Raw genomic sequence first — 15,073 nt, forward strand, 5'->3', positions numbered from 1 at the left:
AGAGCTTTTTCAATTGGTGCCCCTCGCTTATGGAATCAGTTGCCACTGGATATTCGCCTTGCACCTTCTATTAGCATTTTTAAGAAGAGGCTGAAAACGTATCGGTCCCATTTTATATTAAGTGGCCTTAATTACTATGTACTTACATCAAAAAATAAGTACAATGTACTTATTGGGTTCATATTGAATTGCAAAACACTTTTGCTGCTATTGAGGTGGGATACGGGTAAGGTTAGGGAAAGCTTTGGTGGTATGGGTAGGTTTAAGGGTGGGTTAAGGTGTAAGGGATGGGTCAACAGTGTAGTTATAAATGTAATTACAGAAATGAATTACAGATGTAATTACATGCAGGTGTTTTTTAAAATATAAGTACAATGTAAAAACAGGTATGTACACAATAAGTGCATTGTATCAATTGATTAATTTAAATGTAAGTACATAGTAGTTAAGGCCACTTAATATAAAGTGGGACCAACGTATCTTTTCTCCCAGGAGTTTTAATTTAGTCTTAGTTCTGTGTTATTGTAGTATATTGTCTACTATGTTGTTTTATTCTGATTTGATTTTATTATTTTATTTTATTATTATTATTGTTATTCTGTACTCTGTTCAGCACTTTGGTCAGCTTTGCTGTTTTTAAATGTGCTATATAAATAAAATTTACTTACTTATGTAATTTCAGAAAAGTCACACCGTTAGCTAGCAATCTATTAATTTAAACAATGTATTAATTTAAAGCTGCAGTCCGCAATTGTTGGCCCTCTAGCGGTTAATAAACAGAACTGCACACGTCTTGCGGAAGAACATTGTAACCGGAGCTACTTTTCTCCGTGTATGTCTATGGCGAGTCACGCAGTTACTGTGATACTCTGCGGTGGGTCCTACCAGTCCAGTCTGAAATAGTCCGAATATAAACACTTATTATAAGTGTACCATAATGATTCAGGGTAAGACAAAAAAACGGTTTGGAAAATGGATTCATGTTGTACATTCTCATTATATAATTTTTGTAAATTTTGAACACAAAAAAAGTTGCGGACAGCAGCTTTAACTCCCTGAGGTCTGAAAACGCATCGGCGCGTTTTGTAGGATTTTTTTCACATTGCAGCAAAACAGACTTAAATTATTTCATTTCTTGTCATTTCTTGTCATAGAGACATAAGTAATATATCAAATGAAACTATAGAATGTCTTCTTTTATTTGTGTACACTCAGAGTAAAAACACAATCTTGTGCTTTTTGTAAAATAAAGAAAACTAACATGATGTGTGATCTCTCGTCTCCCTCTGAACGAAGTCCAATCTGATAGTTCTCAGAAAATGAACTGTAACTTATGAATACTAATGACAAAAAAATGACACTTACGTCTAAAGAAACGTTGAAATGTTAGGTTTTAAATCGTGCAAGTCAAATCGAAAACAAACATTCTGTGTTTATGTAATCCGTATGAAAAGAGAGCCATGTCAGAAGTCTGTGATTCAGCTCATTACCCGCTAATGCAGCCACGCCCACGGAGGGAGCGCTATTCAAGTATGAATTAAAAACACAGTATCCAGCACTCATAGTGATGACAATAAATATTACTTCTAAGTATAGAAATTTGACATAAATATATAAGAATCCATCATTATTTCTCCAAATGTGCATGCCTTTAAGCTAAAAGCCTATATGAAATGCCACAGAGGTAACATAATTGTTCAGACACTTTGCATCACAGAAATACATGATATTTTAAAGAATATAATAGAATACCATTATTTTAAATTGAGCTGAGACATGATTACAGAGGGTTTTTTTCACAGCCTACCTGGCTGAAAGGCCTCATTAATATGCAAGTCATTTCAGGTCATTATTATGTGATTCTTTTGTCTTCTCAGGTGTAAATGGCCCATTATTTATGCAGATTCACACCTCCTCGCATACTGTGTTTCTTGACAAAAAGTGTCTTACAAAATTTAAATCTCTCTATTGTTTTATATTAAAGAGTAGTCAGCATAATTTTTACATAATTCTTAAGCAAAAACTCTAGTCTACAACCCCCAATAACCAGAAGTCTTGTGAACACAGATTTAATATACTTTTTTTGGCCTTATTTCAGTGACTTAAGTTTTTTGTTTTTTCAATAACCACGCATAAACATTATTCCTTCAAAAACACAAACATGTACATACATGTTCCTCACATATTATTGTAGCCTAGTTTGTGCTGAATACAGTGTAATGACACTTTTTCCATTAATATGTTTATGAACAACTGAAAAAAGCACAAATGTCAGAGCATGTCAAAACTTCTCCAAGCCCCAAATCAGCCTCAGACTCCAGAGGGTTAAGGCCGAAACAATGAGCTCACTGAAGTAATGAATACATGTTAACAATGATTAGGATATATAGAAAGATTTGCATATTGCATTGGTAAACCTGATTTTGGGACAGATTCATAGCTCACAGAAAATGTACAGAAGCCTTATCTAAGGCCTAGATTGCATCCTTCAATTTGGTGAAAGAAGAAGAATGGAATGGAGCAAATTTCTCATTAATTTTCATTTGTGAAAAATGTAGTGAGCTATCCCAACATAAACATAACCTAATGTTAATTTAAAAAAAAAGAAGAAAAAAAAAAAGACAATAAATATGGAAGTGTATGGGTAGCAATATTCAATTTGAAATGTAATATGCAAAATGGCAATGCATTTCTGTAATTAAATTTACATTTTCCATTCAATATTTGCAACGTTTGGAGCAAAATTTTTCAATAATATAATTTACATTTGCTATTTCCTATTTTTAACATATAATTTAAACATACATTTTAACACTTTAAAAGTTGCAAAATTAAAATGTATTATGGAAATGATTATATATATTGAACACGTTCAAGCTAAATATGTTGACTATGTAAAAACATAAAGCTTCCACCTGTACATAAACATAGCATAAAATACAAATTTAAAGGATTTACAATTATTACAATTACTAATATTACGATTCTTTATTCATACTAAGTATAAACCACTATAAAAAGAAAAAATACTTTATGGGCACATTTACAAAATGAGAACTGTGCACCCTTGTGCTCTACCATCTCACCAGGGAACACCTTCAAGTAATAATGGGCCAATATTCACTATGGGTAGAAGAGCTACTGTATATAACAGAGACATAACTCAGTCTTACGCTCTCTGAACCATGATCAGCAATGGAAATCTTTAATATTTTGCTATTTTTCTCTTTGCTATACATGTACACTGGCTCAGCATGCCAGCTGCTTGGTAAATTTGAAATGCCTAGTATTTTTAAAGCAGGGGACATAATGATTGGAGGAATTTTTCCCATTTTTAATAAACAAGAAAATGTAATTGCCTCTTTTGAGAGAAAAATGCAAAGGATTAATTGTACAGGGTAAGTTCAAAAGCATGTTTGTGATTAAAATATGATATTATTGGCAATGCATTGTTTTTCTTGTCAAATTTATTGAACAGATTTGACCTACGTGCCTTTCGCTGGACTCAAGTCATGATGTTTGCAATAGATGAAATAAACCAAGATGAGGGTTTGCTTCCTAACATTTCTTTGGGCTATAAAATAATGGATTCTTGTGCTTCTCCCACTAATGTTTTGCGTGCGTCTTTCACACTGGTGAGTGAGCAGAAGGAAGAGGAATCTACAACTCAGTGTCACCTTCCTCTTACAGCTCTTGTAGCTGAATCAGGATCATCACAGTCCTTAGCTGTTGCTGGAACACTTGGACCATTCAAAGTGCCAATGGTAATTTTAAAATTAATCAATCCTGCAAAGTAATTGCATTTAAGTGTTCCTGATCATGTAATAGTCAATTAACTGTATAATTTATACTATGTTTTAATTGAATCTAGGTAAGTTACTTTTCAACATGTGCATGTCTGAGTGACAGAAGAAAATATCCATCTTTTTTTCGTACAATTCCAAGTGACTACTACCAAGCAAAAGCCTTAGCCTCCCTTGTAAAACGATATGGATGGACTTGGATTGGAGCTTTGCAGTCTGACAATGATTATGGAAGAAATGGGATTTCAGCTTTCATAAAGGAGGTGGATAAAATGGGAGTTTGCATTGCATTTGTAGGCACAGTTTTAAGAACATATCCCCAAAGTAAAATCATTGAAGTTGTTGAAATGATAAAACAATCTACGGTAAAAGTGATCCTGGCTTTTGTACCAGAGGGAGATCTCTATCCCCTAATGAAAGAAATTGTGAAACAAAACATCACAGGAATCCAGTGGATTGCAAGTGAAGCCTGGGTAACTGCAGCAAGGCCTTCTACCCCTGAAATATTCAAGTCTTTTGGAGGCACAGTTGGATTTGTGGTACGGAAGATGGCTATGCCCAAACTAGGACCTTACCTGAAAAACATCAGTCCTTATTCTCCCTCACAATCTTCTTTTGTCAGTGACTTTTGGGAAACAATGGTTGGCTGTAAGCCATGTCTTAATTGTGAGCCACTGCCATCTGCAAATGTTACACGCAACAGCCAAGTGTGCACAGGAGAAGAAAAACTAAATTACACAGACAAATTCTTTGATGTAACACAAGTAAGAGTAACATATAAGGTGTATCAAGCTGTGTATGCAATTGCACATGCTATTCATAAATTGCTGTTTTGTCAAAAGGGTGAAAATAGTCTTTTGAGACAGTGCCTAAATGTATCCCAGATAACTCCTAAACTGGTGAGAAAATTGTTTAATTTATTTTAACATTTAAAAGTCATAATTCAACAGTTTAACTACAGAGTATTATACTTAACTATATTATACTTCATTCCAAGGTCAGCGATCAGTTACAGAGGGTATCTTTTGTAGACGGATATGGAGAAAATGTGTTCTTTGATGAGAACGGAGACCCACCTGCATCCTACGAGGTCATAAACTGGCAGCTAAGAGAGGGGGAGGTACAACATGTTACTGTGGGCTATTTCAGTACATCTACAGATGGAACATATAAACTTACAGTTAAAGAGGACAACATCCGCTGGAACACAGGAAATTCGGTACATAAAACATTTCATAACTTGCTCATCCAAAACACCCCAAAGTAGCTCAATAATATTCATATGTGGTCACTGTGCAGACCGTGGTAGATGTTCAACTTCAATTTCATGTTCATCAAACCCCTCTGCCACTAGTCTTGCTGTGTGTATTTGTGCATTATCATCTTAATACACACCACCACTTTCAGGGTGCACATGGTCCTCAAGAATGGTTTGGTAGTCCTTGGCAGTGCCGTGATTATTTAGCATAAGTAGTTGGTGATATTGCAGCCCAAGCCATCACTGATCCACCCCTGTGCCTTACCCTGGGCACACAACAGACTGGGTAGTACATTTCTTTGGGGCTTCTCCACACCGTAACTCTGCCACATGTAGGAAAGACAGTGAAGGTGGACTCATCAGAGAACAATATATGTTTCACATTGTCCTCAGCCCAAGATTTCCAATGCTGGCACCATTGAAACCGACGTTTGGCATTGGCACGAGTGACCATGTATGTTGACCCTGTGGAGCTCCTGAGGAACAATTTTGGTGGAAACAGGAGAGTCAACTTGCATATTTAATTCTGCAGTGGGTTGGGCAGCTAAAGACCAAAAAGACTTGCTGTCCTGGTCACTGATGCGCTAGCAAGACACACAACAACAGTTTGTCCTATTTTGAGCTCTGATATGTCTCCCAAAATGTTGTGGGTATTTTATGTACAGCTGTGCTATTGCTCTGCTAATTCAACATTCTCTCTCTGTTCTTATGCTCTTATTGATGGAATCTGAAATCAGTGAAGATATATACATATATTTGGTTAATATATATTCATTTGGCAGATTCCCAAAGCAGTGTGCTCAGACACCTGCCCAAATGGCACAAGAAAAGCACAAATAAAAGGACGGCCTGTTTGCTGCTTTGACTGCATCCCATGTGCTGATGGTTCAATATCAAATACAACAGGTACAGTTACCCAGTCATCTGCACTACATTTACATATTTTAAATATTATTAAATGCTTCAGTATAATATTTGTTATGTATTTTATAGGATCAGCAGACTGCACTCTTTGTCCTGAAGAATACTGGTCAAATGAGAGACGAGACAAGTGTGTCATGAAAATTATAGAGTTTCTATCATATACAGAGACAATGGGGATTATTCTGACTGCTCTGTCACTCTTTGGAGCCAGTCTTACTGTAGCGATTATGACTGTCTTCATACACTTTAGAGAAACACCTATAGTGAAAGCTAACAATTCAGAGCTGAGCTCACTATTACTTGTTTCACTGTTCTTTTGCTTTCTTTGTCCTCTTACATTCATTGGTGAGCCAACAATGTGGTCATGTATGCTACGTCATACAGCATTTGGAGTTATTTTTGCTCTCTGCATTTCTTGTGTTTTGGGGAAAACCATAGTAGTTGTTACTGCTTTTAGAGCCACTTTACCAGGAAATAAATTGGCTGGAAGGTTTGGGCCAGTACAACAAAGAGTTATTGTGTTCTCATGCACTGCAGTTCAAATAGTCATCTGCGTACTATGGCTTATAATAAACCCACCATTTCCAGAAAAAGCTCTTAAGTATTACAATAAAAAGATAATTTTAGAATGCAACACAGGTTCAGATGTTGCATTTTATGCAGTTTTAGGATATATTGGTCTTCTTTCAGCAATCTGTTTGATTTTGGCATTTTTAGCTAGAAAACTACCAGACAATTTTAATGAGGCCAAATTCATTTCATTCAGTATGCTTATATTTTGTGTTGTCTGGGTAACATTTATACCTGCTTATATTAGTTCACCTGGCAAGTACACAGTTGCAGTAGAGATTTTTGCAATTTTGTCATCTGCTTTTGGCCTATTGCTGTGTATATTTGTGCCGAAATCTTACATTATTCTCATAAAACCAGAGAAAAACACTAAAAAACACCTGATGGGGAAATTTCAAAAGGCTAGTCTTTGAGGTAGCTACATAATGTAAAAACCAAAACAGTTGGATATTAATGTTGTCATTATTTGCCAATACCTGCCCATGTATTTGTGCATTGACAAGAAGAGAGGGAAAAAGGGCAGTTATTAATGCAATCTAAATAAAATGCCTCAGTATATCGATGCATGTGATTTAATCATAAATGCTATTTAGTGCCCAGACCTCAACAAGTATTAGCAAACTAACCAATATTATTTTATTTTGTTGTCAGTGGGTGATGGATGTGTAGTGTACTGCCCTATGTTGTCATTTAACAGCATAACTGGGAAATAAACAAACATTACAAAAAGTGTGTTTTTATTATTTACAAACCCCATTTCCAGAAAAGTTGGGAAAAAATTTCAATATTTTCACTGACTAACATAATTGCAATTAGCAGGTGAATTGATAATTAGCAGGTGAATTGGTAATATTTGAGGGTATCGTGTTTGGGTGTAAAAGAGCTTCTCAGTCTTTGCAACAAAAGATGGGTTATGGCTCACCACTTTGTGCCAAATGACACGAGAAATGTCAAACAATTCAAAAATCACATTTCTCAATAAAAGATTGCAAAGAATTTATGTCTTTCTCCATCTACAATACAAAACATTGTAAAAAGATTCAGGGAATCCAGAGAAATCTCTATATAGTCTATATAGGGCAAGGTAGAACACCTCAGTTGTGAATGACCTTTGAGCCCTCAGATGGCATTGTATTAGTTATGCTACTGTGTTAACCCTTAAATGCATACGGATCTTTATCGACCCGGGACGTCATTCACTACCCCCCTCCTCATTCATTTTTTAAAGTTAGACATCAATCTTCTAAGGATTTCTCGATCAATTCATTATAAAGAATATAACAAGAAAAAAAAAATCATAAAATTATAAAAGAATGCCTATTTTCCTATTCATTTTTTGTAAACATTGTATAGGTGTGTATCATTGTACGTATATTAATATACGGGAATAAGCGCAATTCACCTTTATTCCACAAGGTGGCAATGTCTAAAACACAATGATGAAGTGACGTTTGATTTTGACGGAAAACGAAAGAATAGGCAAAACATGAAATGGCTCAGCGATTTACTGCAGAGCAAGTACTGAACACAATCAAATATGACTGTCACTGTCACTTAATGGAGGATCTGTTGAAGCTATCGGTGATCAAAATATTGATTTTGAAGATGTTGAAAATGATAGTTTTGAGAATATGTTTGAGATCGCAAATGGGCTCATATTCATGATCTCCAACATATTATCAAAACTATCATTTGCTGAATGTACTGGGAAATGAACTCTAACGAGGACAGTGATGATGGCATAAAATATCTGCTCAAAATTAACCCTTCCAAGCTCCAAAAGGTAATAAAATATGCTTTATTTTATTCTTCTGTAATGGTTAGAGATCCATCTGTGTTAGATATAGATATGGGTTGCTAAAGACCCGAATATGTAACAATGATTGGCGAAACATTCATGCATTTAAGGGTTAAATATAGCCACATGGACTCTGGAGTACTTTGGAAAACAGTTGTCACTTAACAGTCTGATGCTGCATCAAGAAATGCAACTCCAATCTCTGTTACTCAAGGAGAAAGCTATACAGTGATTCTATGCAGAGATGCTGTTGAGTTCTCTGGGCCCGAGCTTATCTCAGATGGTCTAAAAGACAGTGGAAATGTATGCTGTGGTCAGATGAGTCAATGTTTCAGCTTGTTTTTGGAAAAAAAAATGGACATTCATCAGCGACAGGTGCAAAAGAAAACATCTGTCATGGTATGGGAGTGCATCAGTGCAAACGGCATGGGTGACTTGCATTTGTGTGAAGGTGAGACATAAACTGCCATCAAGATGACATCTTTCCTGGGTAGCAAGACAATGCCAAGCCTCATTCTGCATGTGATACATCAGAGTGGTTTCTAGACACTCTACATCGCAGAGTGGATGTGCCTGAGTGCCTGACTGCAGTCCAGATCTTACTCTTGAAAATGTATGGCCCATCATGAAAAGGAAAATCAGACAATGATGACCACAGACTGTTGTGCAGATGTCTTGTATTAGGCGAAATTGGGTAAAAATTCCACTTGCAAAACTGCAACAAGTAGTATCCTCAATTCCCAAATGAATGAATTTTAATTAAAAGGAAAGGTGATGTGACACATTGGTAAACATGGCTCTGTCCCAACTTATTTGGAGTGTGTTGCAGCCATCAAAATTTGTTTATACTTACAAAATACAATAACGTTGTTCAGTGAAACACTGGAAATCTTTTCTTTGTACTTTTGTCAGTTAAATAGAGAATTAACAAATCACATAATCTTGATTTAACTTTTCTGGAAATGGGGTTTGTATTAAAAATGTTATATTATCTGCATCTCAAACTGCTGTTGTAGTCTACTGTACATGATGATCATGCCAATAGAAACATACAAGTCATAGTAAAAAGTTATATGTTTTAGTATAGCCTGGTTTTAACATGACTGAGTTTGAAATGTTAGCTTGCACATCAACTACCATATCTTGTGTTGAAGTCATTTTGTTTCTAAGCATTTAAACATCTTTCTCCCTTAATCCTAAATACAAAGTATTCAAGAACACATTTAGGTGAACTGTAAAAAATTAATAATAATTAATAATTTTCTTCTACCACTAATAATAAGTGAGGGGGGAAAAAAAAAAACGAAAAAAAAACATAATATTGTGTACATTTCCTAGATTTAAATTTTTCTGGAAAAGTAGTGTGAAATCTGTGGTTTGTAATAACAACAATAGCAACAACAAAATACATTTAAAAAGGTTTAATAACCAGCCAACCTTATCCAAGTCATGAAATCTTTTTATTGTATCTTTTTTTATGATATGTTGGCCTAACTGATTTTATTTGAGTACTATTTCATCATACGCTTTTTGTCATTTCTCTCTGGTTTTAGAAGTACAATATAACATTTAGGAGCAAATATACACAGCAAGAGACCGAAGGCAGAGGCTAGAATAGCAAAGACATGGACAGCAACCATATACTTTCCACGAGAGCTCACATAAACTGGAATGAAGGTTATCCACACAGCAAAAAATATAAGCATGCTAAATGTGATGAATTTAGCCTCATTAAAGTTATCTGGTAGTTTTCTGGCCAAAAATGCCAATAAGAAACACAAAGAAGATAGGAAACCGATATATCCTAGCACACACCAAAATCCAATTTCAGATCCTACAGCACATTCAACAGTTATTGTTGCACTCATGAACTTGGTGTTATATATAGCAACAGGAGGCTTAGTTGTTAACCATATGATGCAAATAAGTGCTTGCACACTAGTGCACAAGATTACACTTGATCTTTGTTTAGCAGGGCCAAACCACTTCATGACATTACTGCCAGGGATGGTGGCCCTAAAAGCCATTAAAACTACTACAGTTTTTGCCAAAATGCATGAAATACAGAGAGTACAGCTGATTCCAAAGGCTGGATAGCGAATCTGGCATAACCAGTCAGTGGGCTTGCCTATAAATGTCAGGCCAATCAGAAAGCATGTGCAGAGGAACAGGAGGAGAAGGAAACTTAACTCCATATTGTTTCCTCGTATGACTGGTGTTTTCCTGTACATTATAAACACACCAAGCACTGCTAATGCTGCACAGGCCCCGAATGCTGAAAATGCCCATAGGATTATTCCCAAGGGCTCCTGAAAGGACAAAAACTCTAATGTTTTGGGAAGGCACTGGTCTTGGGCTTGGTTTGGCCATGTTTCCTTTGAACATGTCAGACAATCAATCGAGTCTGTGGAAATATTGGGGGAATAAGGGAGCATAAAACACCAGCATTCTTTCTTCTTGAAATATCATTAATTGTGGAGCTGTGAGGAAATTCACACCTGTTTGATTACTGATCTCTCCTTCGGCACATGGTATGCAGTCAAAGCAGCAGACTGGCTTTCCTTTTTGCCTGGCCTTCCTGGAGCCTGGCAGACAGCTTTGACTGCACAACGATCCTGGTGCCTAATGACCACAACAGAACAAGCAATAGAAAAACACTACATAGTCTGAACTCTGTAAGAGTGCGTATCATTAAGTACTTTCCTTGCACAGAGAAATAGACAGATAATCACTCATCTAACTGACTAATGTAAAAACCTAAAATGTTGCTGGATCATCTATATAAAAAAGCCAAAAAAAAAAAAAAAAAAGCATATGTATAATATATTCAAATGGGTATACATTTAAAAAATAAATAAATAAATAAAATCAACAGTGCATTTCCATTTTAAATTACAAAACTGGATTCTTCTTAGTTCAGCCATAAACATTAAGTAGAGTTGGAGAAAAAGTAAACAATATCTGGTGATGAGTGGGATGGCACACACCTTCTCACCTCTGTGCCACATAATTGCTGGCTCATCTATTAATAGGTCCTTGTTATCTTCAAGGGAGGCATCATAGAATCCCACCCTCACTAGTTGAAGGGAGCCATCAGACCCTCTTTGCCAGTTCATCAGATCGTATGATGCAATTGGATCACCATTGTCATCGAATCTGACCTCTTCCCCCAGTGTCGTGAAATTTGTTTGTTTCATGTAGTGCAGGAGCTTAGATGAAGATTGGAAGACAGAATCATGCAAAGTAAATCACACACATTAAATACATAATTATATATAGGCAGATAATGTAAAGTAGACATACACCTGCCATGGCAGAATTTGATACAGACTCCCACATGTCCCATTCTGAAAGGGACCCTTTCCTGGGACACAAGAGCTCATGTCATGTAATGCATGTGCAATTAGATACACAGCCTTATAAACATTGTAGGACACTCTTAGTTGTGACACATCAGAATAAAGAGTGTACACATCATCCAAACTCTCACTGCCATTGCAGGGTGGCCAGTTCTGTACACCTTCTCCATGTACATGGGTGTTTAAGGACCCATTCAGCCGACAATGAAAAGTCTCTTCCCAAAACTCAGAGAGAAAATTAGACATTTGCGCAACAGAAACATTTACTCTTCTGAGGTAACTGCCAAGATGTGGGATATCAGCTCTCCGTATGGCAAACCCCAATGTTCCCTTTAACAGATCATCAAAATCCTCCCAGAGGACTTTTGATGTGGCCCAGGCCTCACTGGCAATCCACTGAAGATGTGTGAGATTTTGCCGTCTGCACTCTTTCAGGATACCATGCAGATACGAGTCCACAGAGAAGTTAATTATGACTGTGGCAGAAGAAGTTTTTAAAATGTTCACAGTTTCCTCCGCTGCATCTTGCGTCAATGCAACAGGATAAATGCGAACATAAGCAGGACAAATATTAAATCTTTCTGACTCTTTCAGGAAGAGCTGGATGGCAAATCGAGCATAGTCTGTATCCACACCGATCACCCCGACCCATGTCCATTGGAAATAATGAAGAAGTTTTACCAAAGCTTTAATTTGAAATAGATCACTTGGCATTGTCCGCATGAATGCTGGAAACTCTCTCTTGTTACTGAGACAGGAACAGGATGCAAAGTAGCTCACCTAAAATATGGAAAAACACAACATTTTAGTAAAATTAACAATTAATATTAACTATCAATAAAACTGTCAATATATATATATATATATATATATATATATATATATATATATATATATATATATATATATATATATCTGACCATGCAAGTGACAACATGCATCAAGTTCACGAAATGCATTACCAAGACAAAGTGATAAAACATAAAATAATGTTAAATGATTTTGTTTTACTAAAGGTATTTTGAATGAGCCTAGAGTTCTCAGAACAGCCATGGAGACTCCTGATGATGCCTCTCCCACAATTACAGGGCTCGGCTGTTTTTGTGTGTCTTCACAGCTTTGTCCACTGCCCCTCTCTGGCTGTCCATTGACCAGGAGAAGAGACCTCTTTACAGACACAGGTATGTCATCACCGCTGTCCCTGATGTGGTAGCCCAAAGAAAGATTTGGCAAAAGGTCTTGCCGCTGGTTTATTTCTCTCACAGCAAATATCATTGTCTGCATCCACCTCAGTGCTCGAGGGGTAAAGCTGCAACAGATTTCACACATAACTGTATTAAATGCATTAGATAACTGCAATAAAACAAAGAAAACCTATTTAAAATGAGGCCAAATAGTTCAGTTAATATGGTTTCTAAACAGTTCTATTATGCTCATCTTTCAGAAGAAGAAACCATGACGCACAATTTATATTTGATTATCTTAGGTTTGGTCGTGAAAGAAGGAATCAATGGTATTGTGCTGGAATGTAAAGGAAAAATCCCTCCCAAAACCACATCTCCTCCCTGGTAAAAGCTGTAAGTATCCTCATCTCCCTGATAGATGCACTTATCTTTCCTATTAGACTGACTCTGCATGCAAATACACAGTAGAGGCCAAAATGTGAGAAGAGCTGCATACAGTCGTGCCATGACTGACACAGACAAATAGACCTGGTGGGTACAGCAAGCAGCATGCAAAGATATATATATATATATATATATATATATATACACAATCTGTGATAAAGGGATGGCCTTAACTTTTCACAAGGAAGCACACAAACCAATAGCATTTACAACTCCTGCTGTCAATCTTTTATGTACCAAGCTTCTTTGACCCAATGGTAATGCACACCTGATTCAGTCATGAGACCACCTTTAAACATTTAATTTAAAATGATTTGCGATTATAAAATGGTCAAACATTTAAGCCTTTCACCTTAGTTCTGTTAATAAGACATTTTAAATGTTGCATGGATCTTAAGAAATGTCATTTTGAGGTGAACTATTCCTTTATGAAAAAGGGGTTCTTAAAAGGATGGAACAGGATTGGGCAACCCTGTCCTACAGCCTTGTTGACTTCATAGAAACACACATGCCGTGGCCATTGTAAGTCCACAAGACTGCAAGTACACATGGGGCCTGGTTTTTGCAACTGACCACTTGTCAATTTACATGACATATTTCTGGAGTTTGGCCAGTGTTCAAGTGGGAGTGAAGACCGCAAGTGTTTTAAGATTTTTTGTTTACTCAATGGGACACACTCAATCACTGCATGAGTGCTTCATTTTGCAGTCACTGCACCAATCTAATTAATGTAACTTTTCCTAGACATGATGCAAAATTGGGGTATGGTAAGTTCCTGAAAGTGATGAATGGCGGTATACGCTAAGCCACAAAGATCGCTTCAAAGCATTATTAGAGATAGTGTGGATTTAGTGAGCATTAAGTTAACCTATATTAAATCAGAAAACTAGATGGGGTAAAATAAACCATGCGTACAAGGTGACATTCTCTTGATTTGTACTTAAGTGCAATAATTCTGATGCAATTGTAGTGATTTTGGATTAGTCTCCCACGAGAGCAGCACAAATGTTGTGATTTATGGTCTCAGTTATTAATATTTAGTATTAATATTAATATTGAATTTTTGGTCACACATCACCTAAGGTGAGTGTGAGCGTGTCAGATGATTCCTTCCAATATTACGGGGCACCTCTCAAGGACTTTCACCTTGACAATAAAGAATACTCATGGAAGATTGTGGACTGAATTAGAATTATATAAATTGGAGGAAGTTCATCATCTGACCAATCTGAATGATTTTTGAGATATTGTTAACTTGTAGAGCCTCGTACTGTTTTAACAACACAAAGGAAGACACGTGTATAATAAGAGGATTTGGTAACACTTTAGATTACAGCCCGGAAAGTACTGCGTAATTACAACAAATTTACAGCGTAACTTTCAATAATTATAGTGTAACTATACAGTAAGTATGTGTAAGTATAGGGGAACAATATGTGAAGTATTGGGAATAAAGGGGTAACAACCAGGAAAATAACAAATTATTTTATACTGTAAATATTTTATAACTAAGGAGTACTTATGACATATAACTAAGGGGTAAATATGACATTACGGGCCGTAAATTAAAGTGGAGCTTGTTACCCTCTTGTTTCATGTAGTTACAGGGTAAGTACGACATTACGGGCCGTAAATTAAAGTGGAGCTTGTTACACTCTTGTTTCATGTAGTTACAGGGTAAGTACGACATTACGGGCCGTAAATTAAAGTGGAGCTTGTTACCCTCTTATTTC

The 15,073-nt window shown here is 36.3% G+C and overlaps 2 protein-coding genes across 3 annotated transcripts; one reads left to right on the top strand and one right to left on the bottom strand.

Annotated features, from left to right (window-relative positions):
* Positions 1 to 3,168: 3,168 nt before the first annotated feature.
* Positions 3,169 to 7,623, top strand: LOC125255808 (extracellular calcium-sensing receptor). 2 transcript variants are annotated; one of them, XM_048171307.1, is made up of 6 exons: positions 3,169 to 3,398; positions 3,479 to 3,764; positions 3,872 to 4,702; positions 4,801 to 5,022; positions 5,844 to 5,967; positions 6,055 to 7,623. In XM_048171307.1, the coding sequence occupies exons 1-6, from the start codon at positions 3,196 to 3,198 to the stop codon at positions 6,966 to 6,968; spliced, it is 2,580 nt and encodes an 859-aa protein (XP_048027264.1). In that variant the 5' UTR covers positions 3,169 to 3,195; the 3' UTR covers positions 6,969 to 7,623. The 2 variants fall into 2 exon arrangements, with proteins under 2 accessions (XP_048027264.1, XP_048027265.1); XM_048171308.1 differs by lacking the exon at positions 6,055 to 7,623 and having other exon boundaries at positions 4,801 to 5,959.
* Positions 7,624 to 9,376: 1,753 nt separating this feature from the next.
* On the bottom strand, positions 9,377 to 13,418 carry LOC125255834 (extracellular calcium-sensing receptor-like). The gene is made up of 6 exons (XM_048171339.1): positions 13,177 to 13,418; positions 12,724 to 13,021; positions 11,659 to 12,492; positions 11,341 to 11,562; positions 10,852 to 10,975; positions 9,377 to 10,757 (listed from the first exon to the last, which is right to left on the bottom strand). Exons 1-6 carry the CDS (start codon positions 13,401 to 13,403, stop codon positions 9,865 to 9,867), a joined length of 2,598 nt encoding a protein of 865 aa, XP_048027296.1. The 5' UTR covers positions 13,404 to 13,418; the 3' UTR covers positions 9,377 to 9,864.
* Positions 13,419 to 15,073: the final 1,655 nt, after the last annotated feature.

Source organism: Megalobrama amblycephala, linkage group LG20, assembly GCF_018812025.1.
Source record: "Megalobrama amblycephala isolate DHTTF-2021 linkage group LG20, ASM1881202v1, whole genome shotgun sequence".
NCBI classification, from domain to species: Eukaryota; Metazoa; Chordata; class Actinopteri; order Cypriniformes; family Xenocyprididae; genus Megalobrama; species Megalobrama amblycephala.